The 22,523-nt window shown below is 37.1% G+C and overlaps 1 protein-coding gene across 3 annotated transcripts in view; it reads right to left on the reverse strand.

Moving 5' to 3' along the window:
• ehbp1l1a (EH domain binding protein 1-like 1a) overlaps nucleotides 1–22,523 on the reverse strand; it is a 45,466-nt gene that overhangs the window by 14,500 nt on the left and 8,443 nt on the right. Inside the window, exons 2-14 of one of the 3 annotated variants that reach the window (XM_083542056.1) lie at nucleotides 21,324–21,381; nucleotides 20,264–20,359; nucleotides 20,074–20,127; nucleotides 19,402–19,580; nucleotides 18,138–18,274; nucleotides 16,831–16,905; nucleotides 16,126–16,386; nucleotides 15,380–15,577; nucleotides 13,346–13,561; nucleotides 12,465–13,034; nucleotides 11,996–12,223; nucleotides 10,484–10,546; nucleotides 10,247–10,391 (exon numbers count right to left, since the gene is read on the reverse strand). In XM_083542056.1, the coding sequence (XP_083398182.1) occupies nucleotides 10,247–10,391; nucleotides 10,484–10,546; nucleotides 11,996–12,223; nucleotides 12,465–13,034; nucleotides 13,346–13,561; nucleotides 15,380–15,577; nucleotides 16,126–16,386; nucleotides 16,831–16,905; nucleotides 18,138–18,274; nucleotides 19,402–19,580; nucleotides 20,074–20,127; nucleotides 20,264–20,359; nucleotides 21,324–21,381 (2,280 nt within the window). The remainder of the gene's footprint in view (nucleotides 1–10,246; nucleotides 10,392–10,483; nucleotides 10,547–11,995; nucleotides 12,224–12,464; nucleotides 13,035–13,345; nucleotides 13,562–15,379; nucleotides 15,578–16,125; nucleotides 16,387–16,830; nucleotides 16,906–18,137; nucleotides 18,275–19,401; nucleotides 19,581–20,073; nucleotides 20,128–20,263; nucleotides 20,360–21,323; nucleotides 21,382–22,523) is intronic. The other 2 variants (XM_083542057.1, XM_083542058.1) reach the window with 2 other exon arrangements.

Consider the following 22,523-nt stretch of genomic DNA (forward strand, 5'->3'; position numbering starts at 1 on the left):
AACCCTTTACGTTAGCACCTATCATTTCTCATACACCATCCTCAAATCTATCCTAACAGGACTAGTGTGTATTTAAACATTAAAAAAATAATAAAAATCCACAGTTCAATTCATAATTCTTCTACAACCTGGTAAATTGGTTGTGTGTCGGTCTTTGGTCAGAAATTGTATCTGACCAAAGATCTATTTGTTACAAACTATTTATTGTAAACTATAAAGTTTAATAGATATGTCTCTGAACATATAGAGATTTTCTCAAGATTTGAGACAGCATTATATATAGTATCTCACAAAACTGAGTACACCCCTTACATTTCAGCAATCATTTTATTATATCTTCTCAAGGGACAATACTTTAGAAACGCAACTTGGATATATTTTAGAGTAGTCAATGTGCAGCTTGTATAGCAGTACGGATTCACTTTATTTATTACTTTATTTACTGAAAATAACTCAACATATAGCCATTATTGTCAAAATAACTGGCAAAAAAAGTAAGTACACCATAAGTGAACGTCATAACTGTGCCCAAAGTGTTAATATTTTGTGTGAGCACTGCCTTAATCTTCCTTGGCATGGAATTCACCAGAGCTGCACAGGTTGTTACTGGAATCCTCTTGTACTCCTCCATAATGACATCACTGAGCTGCTGAATGTTGGACACATGCCATTTCTCCGACTCCAGTTTGAGAATGCCCCACAGGTGCGTACTAGGGTTCAGGTTTGGAGACATACTTGGCCATTCCATCACCTTCACCTTTAGTTTCTTCAGCAAAGCAGTTGTCATCTTAGTGGTGTGTTTGAGGTCATTATTATGTTAGATAACATAATAGCACTCATACAGCCACCATGATGCTACCACCACCGTGCTTGACTGTAGGCAAGACACAATTTTCTTGGTACTCCTCGCCAGGGCGTCACCACACATGCTGGACATCATCTAAACCAAACAAGTTTGTCTTAGTATCATCAGACCACAGACATAGCAAGTAATTCATGCTCTTGGACTGGTTGTCTTCAGCAAACTTTTTGCAGGCCTTCTTGTGGGACAGCTTCAGGAGAGGCTTCCTTGGCCATTCAAACCAACTTGTTGCAGTGTGCGGTGTGTGGTCTGAGCACTGACAAGCAGACCTACCATTTAAAGCATTTCTGGAAGCACTCATGCCTCTATTTTTTTTATTCAGCTTCTGCACCTGATGCACAGCACAAGGACTCAACCACTTTGATAGACCCTTGCGAGGTCTGTTCCGAGTGGAACACGTTTTGGGAAAACCTCTGTATGACCGTGGTCACTGTACTGTAACTTAGTTTCAGGGTGTTTAAGATACACAAATTTGTATGGTCCTGTCAAGCAGAAAAAACCTGAACATGGTGAATAGGACATGTGGCTTTGCATGGTTACATGATGTACAGCTGTTTTTACTGTATGTATCATCTGTATGTTGAGTTATTTTTAGAGGACAGCAAATCTATACTGCTATACAAGCTGCACATTGACTACTCTAAAATATATCAATTTCTATAATATTGTCCCTTGAGAAGATATACAAAATGGTTGCCGAAATGTGAGTGGTGTACTCAATTTTGTGAGAAACTGTAGTGCTCACACCACACAAACACAACCATGATTTTGCAGCTATGTATTAGAGAACAGACCTCTTACACAACTACATCAATACAAAAGTTTTTATGGGTTTTTTTTGCTTTAAGTCTTTTTTCCATGTTCCATATTAGTCTCTGTCTTACCCTTTGTGAAAAACACCAACTATGGTTTCAACAAGACCTGAAGATGCTTCATTTTCTGTAAAAGGATCCTCTGCATCAAGTACCTCCCATTCAGATGCTATATCAATCTCTGGGAAGTCTGTAGTGACATGGGTTTTGCTTGGTGATGACTGCTCAGCAGTGTGTTCTTCCAGGGACTGCATTTTTTGCAGTGGACTTCTGCTGATAATTGGATGTCTTAGACAATATCAGGCTGAAGTCCATTACTGTGTTCATGCCAAGCTACTCCACTCTCATGCAGTTAAAATTTCAAATATTGTCCTCCACAAGCCATACATTTATATTGCAGATACAAAATGTTCTTTAAAAGTTCATTTTACATGAAAAAATCCAAACATGCAAGTATTTAACAAAATGTGTTAATTGAAAGTGTGTAACTGTAATAGATTGTAGAATAAATTACAAAAAAAACACACCCCATGCGCTCATGCCACTGGCACAAATTAACTCACCCTTCATGGATTTCTTTGGACTTTTTTATTTCTGGGGATTTATCTTTAAAAAGATAGGGCATTAATGTTCCCTCTGTTTTCATGAGATATAGGGAGTTTTTGAAACACATGCATGTTTCTTTTGTTTATATGCATATCAATTCAAACATGTCTTACCAGATAGTTTGAAATCACCAGTTAAGTCCAATTTGTCTATCTTATTAGGTGTTTCACACAATGCCTTTTCAGAATCTGTTTGGATCTGGGTTTGGTTGGGATTTGGTACAGACATGCCAGTTTGGGTAGAAGGTTTAGAAGGTACTGATGGAAATCCAGGAATTCTTGCTTTACTTGGGCAACAGTATACCAGAGTGGACATAACTGTTTTATCCTCCACTGTAGGAAAATCATTAGAAACCAAAAGTGTCTTTGACTTCAATGGTTTTTCTCCAAAATGCATCAAAGGAGACTTTCTGCCAACTGGAGAAAAATCTTGGGGTATATCTTTCCTAGATGGCATTCCAGGTAAATTCGATTCATACGAGCAAGATGATAGGAGAGCAGTCATTGCATATGTTAACTTTTTCACAGATGGAAATCCAGGAATTCTAGCCTTATCAGGGCATGTTGGTGCAAGCAATATAATTCTTCGACATTGGTCATAATGCTTTGTTGTACTTGAAAGGAAAATTGATTTTGTGTTTTGTGTTTCAGGTTTAGCCCATATTGGATTCTTCTGAACTTTCCATGATAACTCCGCTAAGTCAATTGAATGTACCGAAGGAAATCCTAGAACAAGAGCAACACCTGGGCAAGAACTTAGTACACTTATTATGTCTGGCTCTTTTTGTAAATAGAATTGATCAACTTTGATATAAGGTATAGAGGGAAAGCCAGGGGATTGAGCTTCTCTTGGGCAGGTTGGCACCAAAGCAGCCATTTTCTTCAAAGTGTAATTGTGGTCTAACTTTTCAAATAGGGAGGAAAGGTAACATTGGTCAAGAATATCTGATCCTGTTTTTGATGATTTCTCCCACAAAGACTTTTTTTCTAAAAGCCATAATTGTGTATGTGTTTTCTCTCTTGATGGAAGTCCAACAATTCTTGAAGATTTTGGAATACATGGCTGAAGATTTACCATACTTTGAGACGCTTTAGTTTTTGGTGCAAATGGGAATCCTGGTATTACTGTCAGTGTTGGACAAGTTGGAGCTAAAGCAAACATACCTTTCGTTGAGTCTCTAGTCTCATATAGTTTGTCCTCAATAAAAAATAACTTATGTGTCCGTGCACTGCAGCAGAACTGAATTATGTTCAGACTATCAACTAACCAATCTACAGACACTGTTCCCTCTTTAGAAGGGAATCCAACATTGTTAGACCTTTTGGGGCAAGAGGGAAACATATTTTGCATTTTTGGTTCTGGTACAAATGGGAAACCTGAAATGCAGGTTTTAAATGGACAAGTAGGCAGCAAAGCAACATTGCTTTTAAGCATCGTTTTCTCTTTTGCTTGGTTTATAATTAATGTAGGATTCTTAGTTTGCCTGTCCATTAGAATGATTTGTTTGGTTGGCCATGTTGATGACCAGAGGATCTGTATGCTCTGACATCCAGCTATATAGGAAAGCATTGGGCAAGTGGGACGAATGTTTTGCATGTTTGGCTCCTGGCCTTTACTTTGCTTTGCAGATGGAAAACCTGAAAAACATGCTGCAATTGGGCATGTTGGTAATAAAGTCATATTTTTATATACATCATCTGCATGCTTAACAGCTTCTGTAAAGTTAACTGTTTTTTCGTTTAATGGTTTGCTTACATATAGCTTCTGATAATGGCCCCACTCTAGATTATATGATTCTTGTATAGATGGACATCCAAGAATTCGAGAGATTGTTGGGCATGCTGAAAGAAGCCTTGACATACTCTGAACCACGTTTGCCTGAAGTTTTAATGTAATGGATAATCCATCTGCCTGAGCTTCTAATGCCTTTCTTAAATGCCCAGGAGCTACTGACTCTTCAGATACTGTTGAACATGTTGACGAAATAGTTTCCAAGGTTCCACCGTTCCATCTGTTTTTGGAGCATGGTACAGATGGAAACCCAGGAATGAGTGCTATCTGAGGGCAAGTTGGAACAATAGCCCCCATTATACTGGAAATCTCAGTATATTGTACTGGTTTATTTCTGAGGAGGGCCATTTTTTCCTTTGCTGGCCTGTCCCAAAAACATTCTTTCCTGTTTAGCCACTCCACATGAGGCTTGTCCTCTTGAATTAGGGAGCCTGATGATATACCTGCTACTCTGGATATCTTGGAACAAGATGTAGATATAGCAGATATTTCTAATGTTTCTCTGCCAATGACAGAAGGAAAACCTATATTACTTGTTTTACCGGGACATGAATAAGCCAAAGATACCATATTTCTAAGCATTTCTTTATCATACTGAGAGATGTACTGAATGGGTTCTACTTTTTTTGTTCCCATTATCTTTCTCCACAATATATATGCATCTCTGGGCCAGTCCATTCCCTCTGTCTCATAAGCAATAGTCAAAGCTGTAGATGGAATTCCAGGGATCTTACAAACTTTTGGACATGATGGAAAGAGATCAGCCATGTTGGGTACCCACTGGGCCTGCTGTAGTTTGGACTGAGTATTACACAATAACGGCTCCAAATTACACATGTCTTCCACTCTCTCTTTTTCATCCTCATATCTAGATGCAAATTGCTCTGGTCTTTGTGTCAGGTTCTCAATTGCATACTCATCACAAGTAGATTGTTCTGTGTGTGTTGTTGGGAACCTGGCATCTGTGCATTCAGTTCTGAAGAAAGTAAAACATTGTCATAAGGGTATGCAAGTACCAAGGCTATAGTTTCTTAATTTTCCTATAAATAACTGCAAACATAATTAAATTATATATCTTATGTACCAGAGTGCACACGGTTCAAAGGTCAGACAGCAAAGCGGCACAAAAATACAGAGAGGGTTCATTCAAACTCTCACAATGTACTTTGCAGTGTATCAGTGTCTAAACGTACATTAAGGTATGCAACAGTAACTCAGTTTGAAATGAATCCTTGGTTTTCTCCTTGTTTTCTTCTTTGGTGTGGTTCATTAAAGCAGGTTAGAACACAACAAACACACTCTGGTGCAAAACAACTCTAGTGCAGTTCAACTGCAGTTAGAAAGAAATGCAACTTTGTATCAACCGGACTGCAGGAAGCCAATCAAACATGCCATGTGAGAAACAGTTTTCTGTAGATCTAATCGTATAAACTAAGCCACAATGTGCAAACTAATGAACAGAGAGATGCAGAAATGAGATGCAGCTCTAGATATCTGCACCAGTTATTACAGAAAATAGATACACACAAACTTCGTATTTAGATATTTCTATAATTATCTGGATTCTGTTCCAATATTCCTGACCAATAAATAAAAGTTTTTTTTTTTTTTATGAGTACATTTTCGGCAAACAAAACGAAGAGCAAAAAAGCAGAAGTATGATTCTGATTGGGACTCAGTAAACATGCTAACATGGAATCTAAGATTGTAAAAAGATATCTATGCCATGTCACATGATTTGCAAAGCTGTGTATGTTGTACAATATGATACAGAATGTTAAATTATGAGTAGTGAAATAAAGCATTTCTCGTAAGCCATTCAATATAGCATTGGTCCAAGTTACACACCAAAGGCAAAGTGCTACAACTGTAACTCACCTCTCTCCAGCAGTGAGTAACAATGACATGTCTGGAGGTAGCGAGTGCCACATTCTGTAGTCTACTTTGCTGAACACAAAGTTTATAAAAAATTATTCTGTGCACTATCCACTGACTGTAAAACATTTTCTACATTGCAAAACTGTCCCAAACTTACCCACTCTCCAGAATTCCCTTTTCTCCTTCATCACTTCCTGGCCATAATCCTATATCCACATTTGTCTCCTCCAGTGAACTAGTGTCCATTTCATTAGTATTGATATGAGTCACTTCATTTACAGCAGGATTGTTTGTTAAATGCTGCATAACAATATCACACTTTTTCGCAGGTTCATTTTCCTCTGTTAGAATTATAGGAACTTGTGTCATAGAAAAGCTTGAGATGAAAGATGACCCTAACCGCATTGGGAAACAGGTTTCAACCATAATATGCTCTTCTGATATTGGTGGTGATGCCGATGGAAGGCCAGGAATTTTTGCTTTTCTTGGGCAAGATGGTTTTAATAAAACTATACTTTGTATGCCATCTTTGTTGTCTATTTTCTCATACTGAGGTGGAAATAAAAGTATGGAACAGTAAGATTTATTCAAGATTCTTTTTATCCATAATGGCTCGGTGTCCACTGGCCATTTATCAGAAAAAGATTCGGTGTTGAGAACAGATGGTATTCCAGGAGCACAAGAAGCTTTTGGACAAGAGGTAAGAAGATTAATCATGCACTGCGAGTACTGATGGTCTTGTGGCGATAAGGATGGAAAGCCAGGAGAATGTGCTTTTTGGGGGATTGATGGCCTCAAGGTCACCATAGTCTTTGTAAAATCAGTGTCTTCTTCAAATGTGTCCAAAACTTGACTTAGAATGTCCCTTCTTTGTCTCTTCTTTGGCATTTTAGTAATTTGCTCATTGCTTAATCTCCATTGCTGAATATCTTGATCTGTTCTAACAGTTATGGATGGGAAGCCAACAATCTTTGAATTGTTTGGGCAAGATGGCATCATATTTACAATATGTGGGTCTTTATAATGAGGTCTTTGCTTAGGGGCAGATGGAAATCCATGAATTTTTGATTGTGTTGAACACGTGGTCCTTATAAGACTCATTGATTTGGCTGATACTGCATTATATGTAGATATAAAAAGAACGTGTGGGTCACTTTTCCTCAGTTGTCTTTTCAACAGTATTACATTATCCTTATACTTATGTTCACCATCTAACTCAGTTAATAGCAATTTCGAAGGCATGCCAGAAACTTTTGAAGTTGTGGGACAAGATGGACTTAGATTAAACATATTAGGGAGTTTTTCCATATCTTTTGGTATAGAGGGGAAACCAGGAGCAGCAGTTGCTGGACATGTTAATGTAAGAGAAAACATATTTCTCACTTGTGTAATATCATCATATGGCTTTCCCAAGTTATGAATAAACCTTACGTTATTCTTCTTGGTTTGCATAACAAATAATTGTGTGCTGTCAAATGGGCAGGATGAAACATCTTGTTCAGTACAGAGAAACAATGAAGTAAACCCTGCAATACTGGACATTTTTGGACAAGATGGTAACATATTTACGATACATAGAGGTTTTTGTGGTATGGATGTTGCGGTGGATGGAAATCCAGCAACCTTTGATGCTCTTGAGCAAGACGGTCTAAGCTGAATCATTGCCTTAATCATATCTGGGCTCTCTGAAAATGAGTGGAGGATTTGCACTTTTTTTTTGCAATTTTTTCTTTCCCACAACATGATGTTACTCTTGGACCAGCTGTCATGTTCTGAGATTGTAAATTGTAGTTTTGAAGGTAGGCCAGGAATTCTTGATGTTTTAGGACAAGTTGGAAGAAAATTAATACTACTTGGTATGTCCTTAGTTTCAAGGGGCACAGATGGAAATCCTGGAATGCTGACCGTTTTTGAGCAAGTTGGCTTTAGTAAAATATTTTTATTCAGTATTTTATTGTCATGATGCTGTATTCCTGAATTGTGAATATTTCTAGCTTGTTCCTTTTTGCATGGCATTATTCTTTTTGATCCGTTGGTTAATTGCCATTTTATGGCATTATCTGTAGAATATAAGGATGGCAAGCCAGGTATAAGTGAAGCTTTGGGGCACGATGGTAGAATACTAACCATGCCTGGCTGTCTGCATATTTTGGAATTATCATCCTTTGATAACTTAAGAAAGAGAATAGTACTTTCACTTAACTGTGGGTTATCCATGTGTCCAGAACCTTGTCTGTCTTGATATTCTGTATCCTCAGGGGCCACTGTTTTTATTCTTTTTTCTTGGCTCTCCTCTTGTTGCAGACTTTCATCTTTAGGCCACTGTACATCCGCTTTCATTTTAATATCCTCCACAGATAAAAATCCAGAAACATCAGACAGAAAAAATTGCGATGGCATACTATCATCTGCTTCTTTTTCTGCCTTATGGATCAGTCCAGATTGTGAACTGTTGTCTGCCTTATCAGAACATCCAGACATATCCACTAAAGGTTTCACAGTTTCATAGTCCTGATCTGATTTGTTAGAGTCAATTGGCATATTATTGACTTCCTCTCTTATACTAGTTGATCCGACGACAGGCAAAACTTCACTTTGTCTTTGATCTGTGTCACATGTTGATGTGAATTGTGATGGAAGGGAAATATGTGTTGGACAAAAGGGAAGAAAAGCACCAAGGTTTTTTTCTCTGAGAGACAGGGAGAGCAGAATTCATGTCAGATAAAGTAGTGTTTCATAGACAAAGTAAAATGACCAACACTGCATGTTTACACAAAGGAAAACAGATGCATGCTCTAAAATCAAAGCTAACATCTATAAGAACTGCCCAGTTAATGTACATGCATGGGGAAACGCTTAACGCAGCCATACTATGTCATGCTAGACTTACCCCTGATCAAAATTAATATTTTCTGCGCTAAATGTCACTTCTGACTCAAGGTTAATTTCTTTCTCAATCTGATCTGTTTGATTATTGTGCAAATTTGTAGGCTCGATTTGTAGCTTTAAGTTCTCCTCATTTTCCGTGAATATTGACTTCATCTCTGTTGACGCCTGTGACAGGATGCACTTGACCTCAGCCAAGGGGGAAGTGAATGCGCTGACTTTGACAGATGAGGGAATAGTTTGTGAAGCTGGACTCAAAAGCGTCTTCTCAACCACACCCAAGTCAGACTTAGGCAACTCAAATGATTGGGCCTCGGAGACACTGGGAGCTTTCGGAGTAGATTGCAGATGACAGACCATACTCTCAGGTCTGGGAAAGAAAAACACTAAAGTGAAATGTGCCCGGGCATGAAATGACACTTTCCGTCCTACAGACTGATGACTGTTTTATATTTCTAATAATGTCACTCAAACACGTTGACATAGTGATAGAAATAAAGGTTTAACATGTCTATTAAGCTTCTCAATAGAAATAACCAGATAAATAAAAAATAGTTCAGGAGAATGATGGCAAAATAAATTGAGAATACAGCTGACTATAAATATAATATACAGTGCATGTATATATAATAACACACATGATAAAAATGTACTTATATGGCATTGTGCTATAAAACAAGTCTCAGTAAATGATAAAATTAACAGGTGGAAGGTGTTGAATGTAATTCTTGCTTAAAGACAGATGTTCCGAAAGTTCAAGAAAGACAAAGAGAAAGGATCAATATTACCACTACCAAACTGTACTTATTTGGTTATTATTTACTGCACGAACTCCTGAATTTAAAGCACCCACTAGCAGTAAAATTTCAGCAGGATGTTTAAAAATTGTAAAACACAAATACAAAGAAACAAAAAGACAAGTTGTTAAAAAAAAAAACCCTCAAGTGATGCTCTCAATGGAAAAAAGTCACCATCTTAGATAACCAGCAAATGAAACCACACTGAAAAACTCTATAAGACTCCTTTTAAAGTGCTTTTCAGCCATTTTGATTACAAACTAAAAAATATTACAAAAGATGTGACAGGCCTTAGACTACAGGAATATGTTAATGCACTTTTGAAATACAGAACAAAACTTTTACCACTCAGGCTTTTATATTCTTTGGTCTGTTCTCATGTCTGCACCACAAATCAAATGTAAAAAATAGATTTTTTTTTATATTCAATATGTGTAAGTTATATGTGTTAAAGCAAAATGAAAGACATATGCAAATGGATAAGAAGTCAATAATGCAATAGCTTTAATGCAACCTTTCTTAATGTAAATAATATTTTATAGCAGTGTGTGTTTTTTTTATAGCAGTGTGTGTCATTGATTTCCCCGAATGTTGTTAGTATATCAATCACTCACCGTGCTCCTGGCCTCACAGTCTGCAGCTTAAACACAGATTCACTCTCTGGTTTATGATTGGGACCATGTCCAGTTTTGCTTTGGGTTGGTCTCAAGTCTTTGGCTGGATGAGTGTTTAAAGTTTTGATATCTGCATTATCCTCACCTTCACATAATGAGAAAAACAACAATGTAGAAATGTAATATAGTGTACATTGACTTGCAATGAAAACTAATTTCCTTTCAAACAGTTCTCACCAGGACAAACTGCAGAGGGAGGATATTCCTCCTCTGTCAATATGCTCAGCTGTCTGTGCGACTCTGAAAAAAGCAAACAAACAAAACAAGTTTTAATGTAAAAATGAGTTTAACGTTATCTGTTATACTTAAATGAAATCCACAGGGTGCCTATGAATCCAAAAACATAAAGCTTGCTAAATGCCATGCCAGTATTGCTCTAAGTGCCGAGTGGAGATTTTGCTCACATCATGAACCCAGTTGATGCCATGGACACCGCAATGTCCATAAATTAGCCCTGAAGCTTAGCAAAAACTTCTTTCTGAAGCCCAGCATATTTACACACACAGCATGGCATAGAGCGGACACTGACTGTGCACATTTAATTATTCACCCTTTTTTATCATTTCATATTTTTGAGTGCTATATTTATGAATGTCTATTTCAACATATACACAAAAACATAATTATTTAAAGGATACCCCTTTGTTACAGGGTAAAACAAAAATAAATGTATATTTTCACCAGACAAACAGATAGCAAAACAAACCTAATTTATTGTATCTTGTCAGTTTAGGTAACAGAAATGTGTGGCAGCCTGGGAAAATCCTTCATATGGTGACATTTTGACATGTTCCACTATATATAAAACTGTAAAAAGTTTTTTCCCTGAAGTAAAGTTTTCCTTTTGCACATACTGTATATCAGTTAGAAGTAAAGTTTTAGCATTTAAAAGTCTGGTAAATGTTTTTACTATATATATATATATATATATATATATATATATATATATATATATATATATATATATATATATATATATATATATATATATATATATGTTGTTTTTATTTATTTATTTATTTTAAAACCATTTTTAATTTAACAAAGATTATCATTTTATGACTGAAAATGAGTAATTAGTGGAATTATTTAATCTAATCATCTGAGGTAAGTGTCTCTCTCATGGCATTATAAAACTATATATATTATTATTATATAATATAATACACTATTTTATATATATCCAACATACAATATAACTATATAATATAATATACTATATTATTATATAGTTTTTAAAAACAACAGTAATAAATTCATTGAGTTTTCTCTGATATTTGGTAGGCAGATGTACAATCAGTTACAACTGTAATCTAAAGTAGTCTTCAAGAACGATAAATATGTCTTTCCAGAAAGCATAGGGAAGCTTGGAAAGTTTCCTAGATCACGTCAACATGGGTATAAGTAAACGTATAAGTAGAAAAAAATCCTATACAAATTTTTTTCCGTATGAAAGTATTCAAGTGGGCCAATTTCTGATGGGTTTTCCCAGATTATATATACTTATACTGCCATACTCTTTACTTAGAAACCCTTCACCGAGTTACCCAAACTACAATTTTAACAATGCAAATAAACATTATCTTAGCTTACGTACACTCCTGAGTCACACTGCTAGCTTGTGCTTCAGCATGCACATTCACATGCTATAATCATGTAGCTTTAAAACTCCAGGCCACCCATTTGTACCTTTACTTGTATCAGAGGGAGTTACAGGAGTGTGCCCACTAAGGGGTGCCGCGATGACAGTTTGGGACTGAAATTGGGAGCCAGGAACAACAGATGGAGGAGGAGAAGGGGGAAAAGGATTTGTAGGACTGTTCACACTAAGGGGGCCTGAAGGTCTGCGTACATTTGGTCTAAACACAGTGGGGACAACCTGGTGTCTCCATTCCAACGTCTGGACATGGAAAGGTTCTAAGGCATTCCACCAGCAAAAGAGGTGCAAAAAAGACAAGACGTGTGTGCAGGTGAGTGTTTATAAAAAGTAATGATAATGCATGAGTCTAAAAAAACAAGGTTAACTTCGAGGGCTCAAGCTAACACAGCCCTTTAAAGAACAAACATGTGAATGTTAAACCTAATGAAATAGTCAATTATCGGTTTAGAACGTGATAACAACTATCAGTGAACTGGTTTCAAAGAGCTTGCTTTATACCTGGCTGAGCGACATCAGGTGGCTTAACCTCAGGGTCAACAGCAGCAGTTGAAAAGGAAGCAGACAGCTGAGTAGAAACATTGGGATGAGGAGTGAGTGGACATTTAGATGTGACAGTGGTGGTATTAGAGTGTAGAAAGGAAAGAGGATTGGGGGTGAGGGTGGGAGGTGGAGGTACAGCAACATGGGAAGAATGGGAAGAAGGCCCGGGTTGTACTGAGATGTTGGAACGAGGCAAAGAATAAGACACGGTGCAGGATGCCACTTCGGATGGGTGGGACAGGGACAGGGACAGAAGAGGAGCTATTGTAGGTGGCACATTAGGGGTGGGAATGGGCAGTATTTCTGTCAGGGGTAAAGGAGATAAAGGTGTATTAATTAAAGGTGTAAAGGGATTGGCTTTTTTTAAGGGAGGTGCTAATGCTGAGAAAGAAGATGAAACTGAGGCAGGTCTGCGCAATGTGTCTGAACTCTGCACTGCCTGATGACAGACAGGTTCTTCCGATGTAACAGATGTGGGACAGAGGCTAGGTTTTACTTCAGGGGACCTCCACTCTCTGTGCCATGTTGCTGTAAGAACATAGGGGATGATGTGTGGGAGGAGAGAATGTTGAGGAAAAAAAGAAGAGAAAGTTTTGGTTAATTGAGGTTTTTTCAGCATTAACAGAAAAAAAGAGGAAAAAGAGATAATTGAAACATTAGCATTCTATTTAAGAATTTTATATTCTATTTGAGACATATTTTTTTTTGTCCTAAATCGCTAGAATTAATTAGCTATCTTGTATTACATAAATAACGGTTGAACCATACAGTTAATCCTTAATCTTACATTTTATTTAGAAAAGGTTCAGTTAAATTCTTTCTCTGTAGGCTTTATATACCTGTTTCTGCAGCTGAGGGCATACTGGTGGGCCTGGTGAGAGCAGAGCCTAGCTCTGACAATAAAGCACGGTAGGATTTTAAAGGGTATGTTGCAGGGAGAGGTTCAGAGACAGGATTGAAGTGGAAGACAACAGAAGAATCAGGGCTACTGACAGGTGCAGGGAGAGAAAAAGAAGGAAGAGGAGGTTTCCAGGCTCCTGGGGCAGCAGAAATTACTGAGATTGGGAAAAAAAAAAAAAAGATGAATGACTCAAGAAGAAAGTGAGGAGTCATATTGTGAAAATCTTTTTACACACACCATCATTCAATCACTACATACATCAATCAGCCACATCATTAAACCACTGACAGGTGAAGTGAATAGCATATGTATTCTGATACATTGGCACCTGTACTAAGGGGCAGGCTTCATTTGGAAGAAAGTGAACAGTCGGTTCTATGTGGAAGCAGGAAAAATGGGCAAGTGCCTGTGATGTCTGGGTAACAGCATCACCAAAATGGTAGGTGTTTTGCAGAGGTTTGTATTTACAAAAAGAGGCCTTAAGAATGAGAGCCGGTGTACCAGTAAAATGGTCTTGTGTGGCCAAAAGGCTCACTAATGCACAGGTGCTATTGTAGCACTAATTGCTAAAAAGTACCTGCTGGTTATGGCATAAAGATGCCACAGTGCATTAAAGTTTGATGCATCTAAGATTGCATAACTGCCAAATAGTCATATTACCCATGATGACCCGTGATGAAATGGGCAGACGGGTATCAAAACTTAATCATGGAGCAAATTAATAAGATCGCCTGATGAATTACTAAAGGAATAAATACACTTTGTAAAAAAAAAAAACATACTGGCAAAGACAATGTAATGCTCTGAGTAATGTTCTGCTGGGAAATAATTGGTCCTGGCGTTCATGTAGATGCTTTTTTTATACGCTCCACTTTCCTAAACATTATTGCAAACCCTTTCATGGCAACGGTGGTCAGTGACCTTTTTTATCACAACGTCAGTTAAATTTCTTTTGCGGGATAATGTACCCAGCCACATTGCAAAAACTGTTGAGAAACATGCCACAAAGTTCAATGTATTGTCCTCCAAATGATCAAGCTCTCAATAGGATCAAGCAGCTGGACAAAAAAGTCAGATCTATGCCATCCTCACCTCACCTATATGATGCAAATAAAAAATTAACAATATTGAGCAGGTGGTTGTGATTGAATTACTAATTGGTGTATAGCACTTTCCCGCCAAAAAAAGGCTTGCCGTGGCTCAAAAACAAATACCTGACTGCCCATATTCTGTATTACAGTCACATCAATTTTACCAAATTATTTAAATAGAGGGTATCAAATGGTCTTATAAAATAATACTATAAATTCAAATAAACCATCCCATTTTAAGTTAAAATTCTTGTGGCACTGCCATGTTTCTCTTTCATACCGTGTGATCGTAAGCATATTAAACAGAGAGGCTGTTTAAATACATCAAATGCATATGACAAAACCAAAATCCTCAATCTCAAATGCCTTTTTTACACTAATTGTGAGGGCATTAAAAAAAGCGTTCTGCTCCATGTAAGGTGCTAAACTAAAATGACGCGGCCAATCGGAATAACAATAAAAAGAAATACCGTTGTGTGTAAATAAATAAAATAAATGTGTAAACATGTGTAAACATAAATTGCTGTTTCCTTTATTAAAATTTTTGCTTTGTGAAAACTGGCAAAAAACAGAAAAAGAAAGAAAGAGCGAGAAAAATTGGCCTAGATGCAATTTGAGACATCAATTAATTAAGTTGTCTGTGATGACTACTTTGGTTCAGTCTGGCAGTCTGCTCCTCTCAGCATGTATGTACGTCTCAGCAATTACTTCAGGGTCGAAAACTACGACAACCTTGAGTATCATGGGTAATTTGCTGAGCAGAGGCATGCACACCATCTGGTAGGAAAGTTCTAAAATTTTCCATATCAACTTCTTGACTGTATCTAATTAACGTATTGCAGGAAGTTATATCCTTTCACAAACATGACAGATGTCATTACCTGTCTGAGAAGCAGCAGGTGGAGCAGTCAGCGGAAAGGAGGAGGAGAGTGGAGTGGAGGAGAGAGAGAAAGGAGGATTGCTGGGAGCAGGAAATATGCTGGAGAGCGGTCGAGGATGTGAAGCTACAGCACTACTGACCTCGGTCATACTAACGTCAGCCTGGCCCCCTGAGGGCCTTCGAGAAACCGATACAGGCACTTTAACAGAGCAGAAAAAGAAGCAAAGCAGAAAGGAGAAATAAACAAAAAAAAACAGATAATTTCCTCATGAGAGAAAAGACACGGATGCACAGATGTTACTGTTCATTTGGCTATCGCATAAACACAATATAGGCACATAAAGACAGGACATGAATGAAAAAAAGACAAGTGCCAAACCTATGGCCTGTTCTATTAACAAATTCACAGCGTGCTTTTTAAGGTTACCATGGGATTCAGACAAACGCTTCTAAATGCATGAGGCTATTGGTATTTAAATCAAAACAGAGGATCCTTCCTACAGAAAATACTACTTCCCACAGTGCATTAAGACATGGTTTGTTTATGAACATGCACATAGGCTCTCTCTTTAGTGTGGGCCTCTGTTTAGTCACAGCAATATTCTTGCACCATTAAACAAAAGGAGGACCATAGAAAATACACAGTGAATCCCAGATTTGCATAACAGCTGTGACATTCTCTGCAGTGAGCAGCACCCCGCTGTGGTGTTTTTTTATTACTGCACTGATTTCATGCATGATTTGTACCTGAGCCTGCTGTTGGCTGGAAGATTTTGGGCAGGGCAGGAGGATGAGCACGAGCAAATGCCGGTATAGTAAAGGCATATTGTGAGGGGCGTGATGGCTGAGATGAGCCAGAAAGGTCAGGGAGATGGGTGGGTGCAGTAGAGAGTGATGAGAGAGAAGGTTTGACTGAGGTCGGAAACAGTTGACAGGCTTGATGAGGCAGATTAGGAACAGAGGATGATGAAGATGATGATAAACTCCTGGAATTCATTTCAGATTGAACTGATAGACCCAGAACACAGAGACATGAGGAAAGTAGGAGATTTAGACGGAAGAGAAAAGAAAAAAAAAGAAAATAAGGAAGACATTGGAATGCGTCCATGCCACTATGGACTAAATGCTCTTTTACTTTAATAATAAAACAACAGCATCATTATCAGTGTGTTTTAATCAAATTATAAATTTAACTGTAATAATTAAAGTGAGAAGTGTGCATATAAAATAGCAAATAAAATGAATCAATTAAGTCCCAAATCTCCTGACAAGGCATTTTGCATGTGTGTTGCTGAAATTTGACATGACTATTGTGCGCTATCACATCACACCGAAATGATTATGGTTATTACAGATGAATATCACTATTTCAAATAGGCTGCAGCACTAAACAAACATGATATGAGAGAGAAAGGAAATTAGGCAGGGAGAAAAAAACAGGCAGGAAGCTACCTGTGACAAAAGGGTTTGTGCCTGCAGCAGGCCTCCATGCCTCATCATGAACTGTTCTAACATGAGGAAGAGGAGCTGACCATGAAGAAGAAGAATAAATGAGAAAAGGGACTCAAACATAAAACCCTACCAAATACATAACTGCCTAAAAGCACTCTGCAAGAAATAGTCATTTATGCTTGTTGATTGCATGTACAGTACGTGTCTATGCAAAGGACAAAGTAACATTACAGGAAATATCATTTGCATTTAAGGCTAAATGTAAGTGTCAGAACAATTTTACATTTTATTTGAATCTATAAAGGAACCAATAGTCCAAAAAAGTAATGAAAAACAAGAACTTGTAGGGAAAAAAGTTCATCTGAGTTAGAGATGCAAATTAATGAAAAGATTAAACTATCTTCTTCATTTTTTGGCTGCTCCCATTAGGGGTCTCCACAGGGGATCATCCGTCTCCATACACCCCTGTCTTCTACATCTGCCTCTTTCAACCCAACCACCTGCATGTCTTCCCTCACCACATCAGTAAACCTCCTCCTTGGTCTTCCTCTTTTCCTCCTTCCTTGTGGCTCCATCCTCAGCATTCTACCACTGATATACCCCATGTCCCTCCTCTGCACATGTCCAAACCTTGTCACCAAAATGTCCAACATGTGCTGTCCCTCTAATAAACTCATTTCTAATCCTGTCCATCCTCATCACTCCCAACAAAAACCTCAACATCTTCGGCTCTTTAGCAAAATCTACCACCATCTGCCCTTACACATTCCTCTCCTTAAGGCCATACCTACCCATCACCTCCTTATCACCTCTGTTCAATTCACCTACATGCCCATTAAAATCTTCCCCCAATCGCCAATCTTACATTCCTAGGTACACCATCTACCACTTCATCTAATTTACTCCAGAATCTTTCCTTCTCCTCCATCTCACAACCCACTTGCGGTGCATAGATACTGATGACATTTATCATCATCCCTTCAACTTCCAGCCTCACGATCATCACTCTAGCAGAAACTCTCTTCACCTCCACTACACTCTTACTGTACTCTTTCTTTAGAATCACCCCTACACCATTTCTCTTTCCATCCACATCATGATAAAACAGCTTAAACGCTCCAGTGTTTCTGGCCTTACTCACTTTCCACCTGGTCTCCTGAACACACAACATATCTACTTTTCTCCATCCCATCATATCAGCTATCTCTCTCCCTTTACCAGTCATAGTACCCACATTTAAAGTACCGAACCTAACCTCCACAAATGTTTACTTTTATTTAAAAATCTAAATTTAGATAAATTCCCACCAGTGAATGTCATGCTTCTGACTGGTCCTGTACTCGCCCTCTTTTCCTCTTCATCACTGTCATTGAAGTCATCCAGGTTTCCAACGTCTGAAGGTTTAAGGCTCATTAGACTGGCTAAACTCTGCATATCCTCATCACTGTAAGAAAATAACACTGACTGAAAAAGCTGATTTACTATTAACACAAGTGTTTATAGTAGCACTTTAAAACATTGTTATGCTATGCTACAATTTTGTATTAATTAATTGTGCATCATACTAAAAGCCACAAATTATACACCTATATTATATATAAAATAGAGGCTATTAAATTCATTTGAATGTAAAATAAAAGTCAGCTAGTTGATAGAATATAAAATTCCTATTATGTTTTATGCAATGCATAAACAGTAATAATAATATATTATAATAAAAAGCAAAAATATATATTGTACCTAATGTGTAAAAAATCTCTATCACTTATAGATTTACATCAATATTTTAATATCCAAATACACTTAAGATTTATGTGTGAGTATTTTACATTATAAACACAGCAGACCAAATACAAAATAATGAGATTCTTTAAAACAAAACAAAAATAGAAAATGTGTACTGATAAATCATAAGCCAGCTGATGTACATCATGAATCATCTTGAGACAACTTAAGGCAAGAAAAATAAAGGTCTGGCAAAATCAGAGTGTATAACAAAGATTATCTCACTAAACATGTAAAGCATTTCTTTTTCACAGTTTTGATAAGAAGCTAGTAAACGACAGACAGTTTTATGATAGTAAATGATATACAGTGGAACCTCGCATGCTCGCGACTTTCATTCCGACCGGAGACTCTCATTCAGATCGGCTCGTGAGCAACCGCGAGCTGCTCAAAACGCTAGTTTTAACATTTCTAATCAAGGTTTATCTCATTAAAATTGTCTAAAAAAATGCTTTAAAACTATTTTTATTATGTATTATTATACTGTACTTCTCTACTGCATACTTTACTGTACCTGTACTTAATTTTCTTTAATTAAGCATTGTAATTGCTGTTAATTTACATAAAGTATTGTTAAAATAGTCTAATAATTAAGTGTTATGGAGTGAAATAGTGTTATTTACTCATTTAAATCGATTTCGTATAGTGTTCTTTGGGTTTTTACTGGATTGGAAGGGGCGTATCAAAAGGTCGTGAAAATTCGGAACTCGCGACCGGTCTTGGTCCCTAACCCTCGCGAGCTCCGAGGTTCCACTGTATTGTTAGAACTGATGATAAAACACTCACGTGGCCTTGCCCTCTTTGAGAAAGATGCAGGTCAGGCTCAGCTTTAGTGTGGCATCCACCACTTTGACAGAAAGTGGCTTAAGTTGGAGTGTCAAGTCAAACGTGGCTGAAGTGACATTGGCATACTTCTTCATGTTTACCTCCACTGATGCTAGAACTTTCCGATGACCCTTTGTCTCCTGTATATTTGGGGGTTGGGGGATTGAGCTCATTAAGTGAAGTTAATACAGACTAGAAGAAAACAGACATGCATTGCTATAAATAATAATTATGATCTAAAGGCTAATTCAGGCTAATTAAGAAAAAATGCAAATGTACTGCATATCTAGTAATAAACTGTAAAATAAACAAACTCTGGACTATATATATATATATATATATATATATATATATATATATATATATATATATATATATATATATATATATATATATACTTTAGATACATTCACAAAACTGCATTGAGCCTATATGATATTCTTTGATTTCCTGGTAGGATATGTTAAACAAAAGACAGTGTGTATGCAGAGCATTTTGGGATGTTCCTCTATTACATGCAGATATAGATATGGATTCTCGATTATTGAGTGACAATTACTACCATTCAGAAAGCTGCCGACATCAAACATACAGTTTTACTGTATTAATGATCTTTGTTAGAGATCGACCTACATTCTCAATAACGAATGTCCAGTCTTTGTCTTCAAACTCATCAGCATTTGGATCCTGGAGAAAAGCATTATTAACTGTATAAGTGTCATTAGTAAAATTGGTAATAAGGTAATTTATACTTACTGTAGATAGATATTAAAGAACAGTTATCATGTCTATAAATCATAGTGATATTTTTGTCATGTTGTACCTTAAAGAGTGTGACTGTAATGTCCACATTTTCAGGCACCTGCCACAACACTGTACCTCTATAAGGATTCTTGATGCCAGGCTGCCAGCCATGTAGCTGAAAAGATGAATGAATATTTAAGACTTGTATTGAGTATAAATGATACAAAGATTATAGGTTTGAAGAAATATTGCATCAAGATTTAAATATATTTTTTTATTTGTAATGGTAAACAATTAATACAGTGGTAAACGGTTTCTAACTTATTAGTACTTGATATGAAAAAAGCAAATTGTAAAAGTCTACCATACAATAAAAAGAACAGCCTAATCATAACTGCCTTAAAATAACATTGTACTATTGTAAACTTTTCTTAGCTTCCCAATAGTTTATAGTTAACACATTTGAAAACAGATCTTCTATCTTCAGAAAACAGAACACCGCCACAGAGACCTAATCTCAACACAGTTGAGGCTGATGCTTGGAATTGAAGCATCAGCTTCGAACAGGAATTGAAAGAGTTAGTTATTCCACTAGGGGGCAATATACCCTGTAGTTTGAAATACAGAATAAAGACAAAATGTTCTTATATGTAAAACTGATCATTTTTTAAAATACCTGCATTAGCAAGCTAAAATCTTGCTAGAACCTTAATAATTAATTTTATAGTTTCACAATGGCAATTTGGGCAATAACATTTTCAAATGCAAAAATTACATTTAGCAAATTAATGCTGATAAATTAATGCAATTAAGAAACACTGGTGATGCGCCATTTACATTTACAGACGCTATTTGGAAGACGCCCTTATCCAGGGAGACTTACATTAGTCTAATTCATACAACTGAGAAGTGAAGAGCCTTGCTCAGGGGCCGAGGAGTGGGAGCTGGGTGAGGCTGAACAATGAGGAAGACTAATGAGGAAGACCAATGAGGAAGACCAATGCCTTAACCACTAAGCTGCCACTACACATTAAACTATTTTTTATTACCAGGCTTTCTTGACACTGGATTAAACACTGGACTTCTTTTGACATGTGGTTGGCCTATAGGATATCTATAGAAACCAGTTATGTCCTTACCTTAGTGCAGATTCTTCTGTTTCGTCTGGTCCAAACCACTCTCAGTTTGTCTGGCTGCCTGCAGAAACAGCAAGTACAACAATAACATCAACATACAGTTGGCTCGTTCAATCGTGCAGTGTTTTTCCATCACGTGTTGCCTTATCTATTAAAAAGCACCATGTTTATCATAAGACATGCAAGATGCAGTGGAAGAGGGATTGCAGAGCAGCTGAAACTGAAACTAACAAGGAAAGTAAAGAATCTGCCCGACCTGGTAAACCTTTTTTCCTGTTGACTGGTATATTCTGTTCGCTAGATAGAAATTTTAAGTTGTAAAAAAAGATATTACGCAAACCTCCTGCAAACAGTAACCCCAACCTCAACCAAACCACAACTCCAGTAGCAAACACTATTAACACACTGGATCCAGCGGAGTCTGAATAAAATTTCCCATATGCAGAGATTCCTGGACAAATATGTTGCTGGCACTATGGTAAAATTCTCCAGGCTGGAGGCCATTAAACAGCTGTACTGTATACTGTAAATACTGTAAAGGAGCATTTCAGTTATTAGATTACCTATCTCATTCATATCCAGAATCTATGAAGTCTTTAAAAGCCATGATACAGCACGTATACGTGACCCTTTTCAGAAGCCCAATACTTTGTGTTGCATACCCTAGGAAATATGCAAAATGAAAACCACAACCTGGAGTACTTCTCTTTTTTCTTGTAGACCTGCTGCATAATTTTAAAACGACTTCATTCATGTCCCAGGCTCGGCTGTTTAGGATTATTAACATGCAGATTATATTTTGCTTTCAGTTATTTTCATGTTGATACAAAAAGTGGCATTTGATCGGTATTTTCAAAATGTTACAAATCTCATAAACCCTTTATTTATTTACAGAAGAACATAGAAATCATATTAGATGTTTAAACTGAGAAAATATACAATTTGAAAGAAAATATAAGCTATGGCCCTAACAGGGCTCTTTTAGGAGAAGATTTCACACATTCATTCATGATTCTAGCTGCTCAACAGTCCTTGGTCTTTTTTGTCATATTTTTTATTTCATGATGTGCCAAATGTTTTGAACTGGTAAAAGGTCTGCACTGCAGGCAAGCCAGTTCAGCACCTGGACTCTTGACTGCTATGAAGACATGCTGTTCTATAATTCTTACTTTTCTGTAAAGCTGCTTTGAGACAGAGTCCATT

Source organism: Silurus aristotelis, assembly GCF_946808225.1.
Source record: "Silurus aristotelis genome assembly, chromosome: 5".
NCBI lineage: Eukaryota > Metazoa > Chordata > Actinopteri > Siluriformes > Siluridae > Silurus > Silurus aristotelis.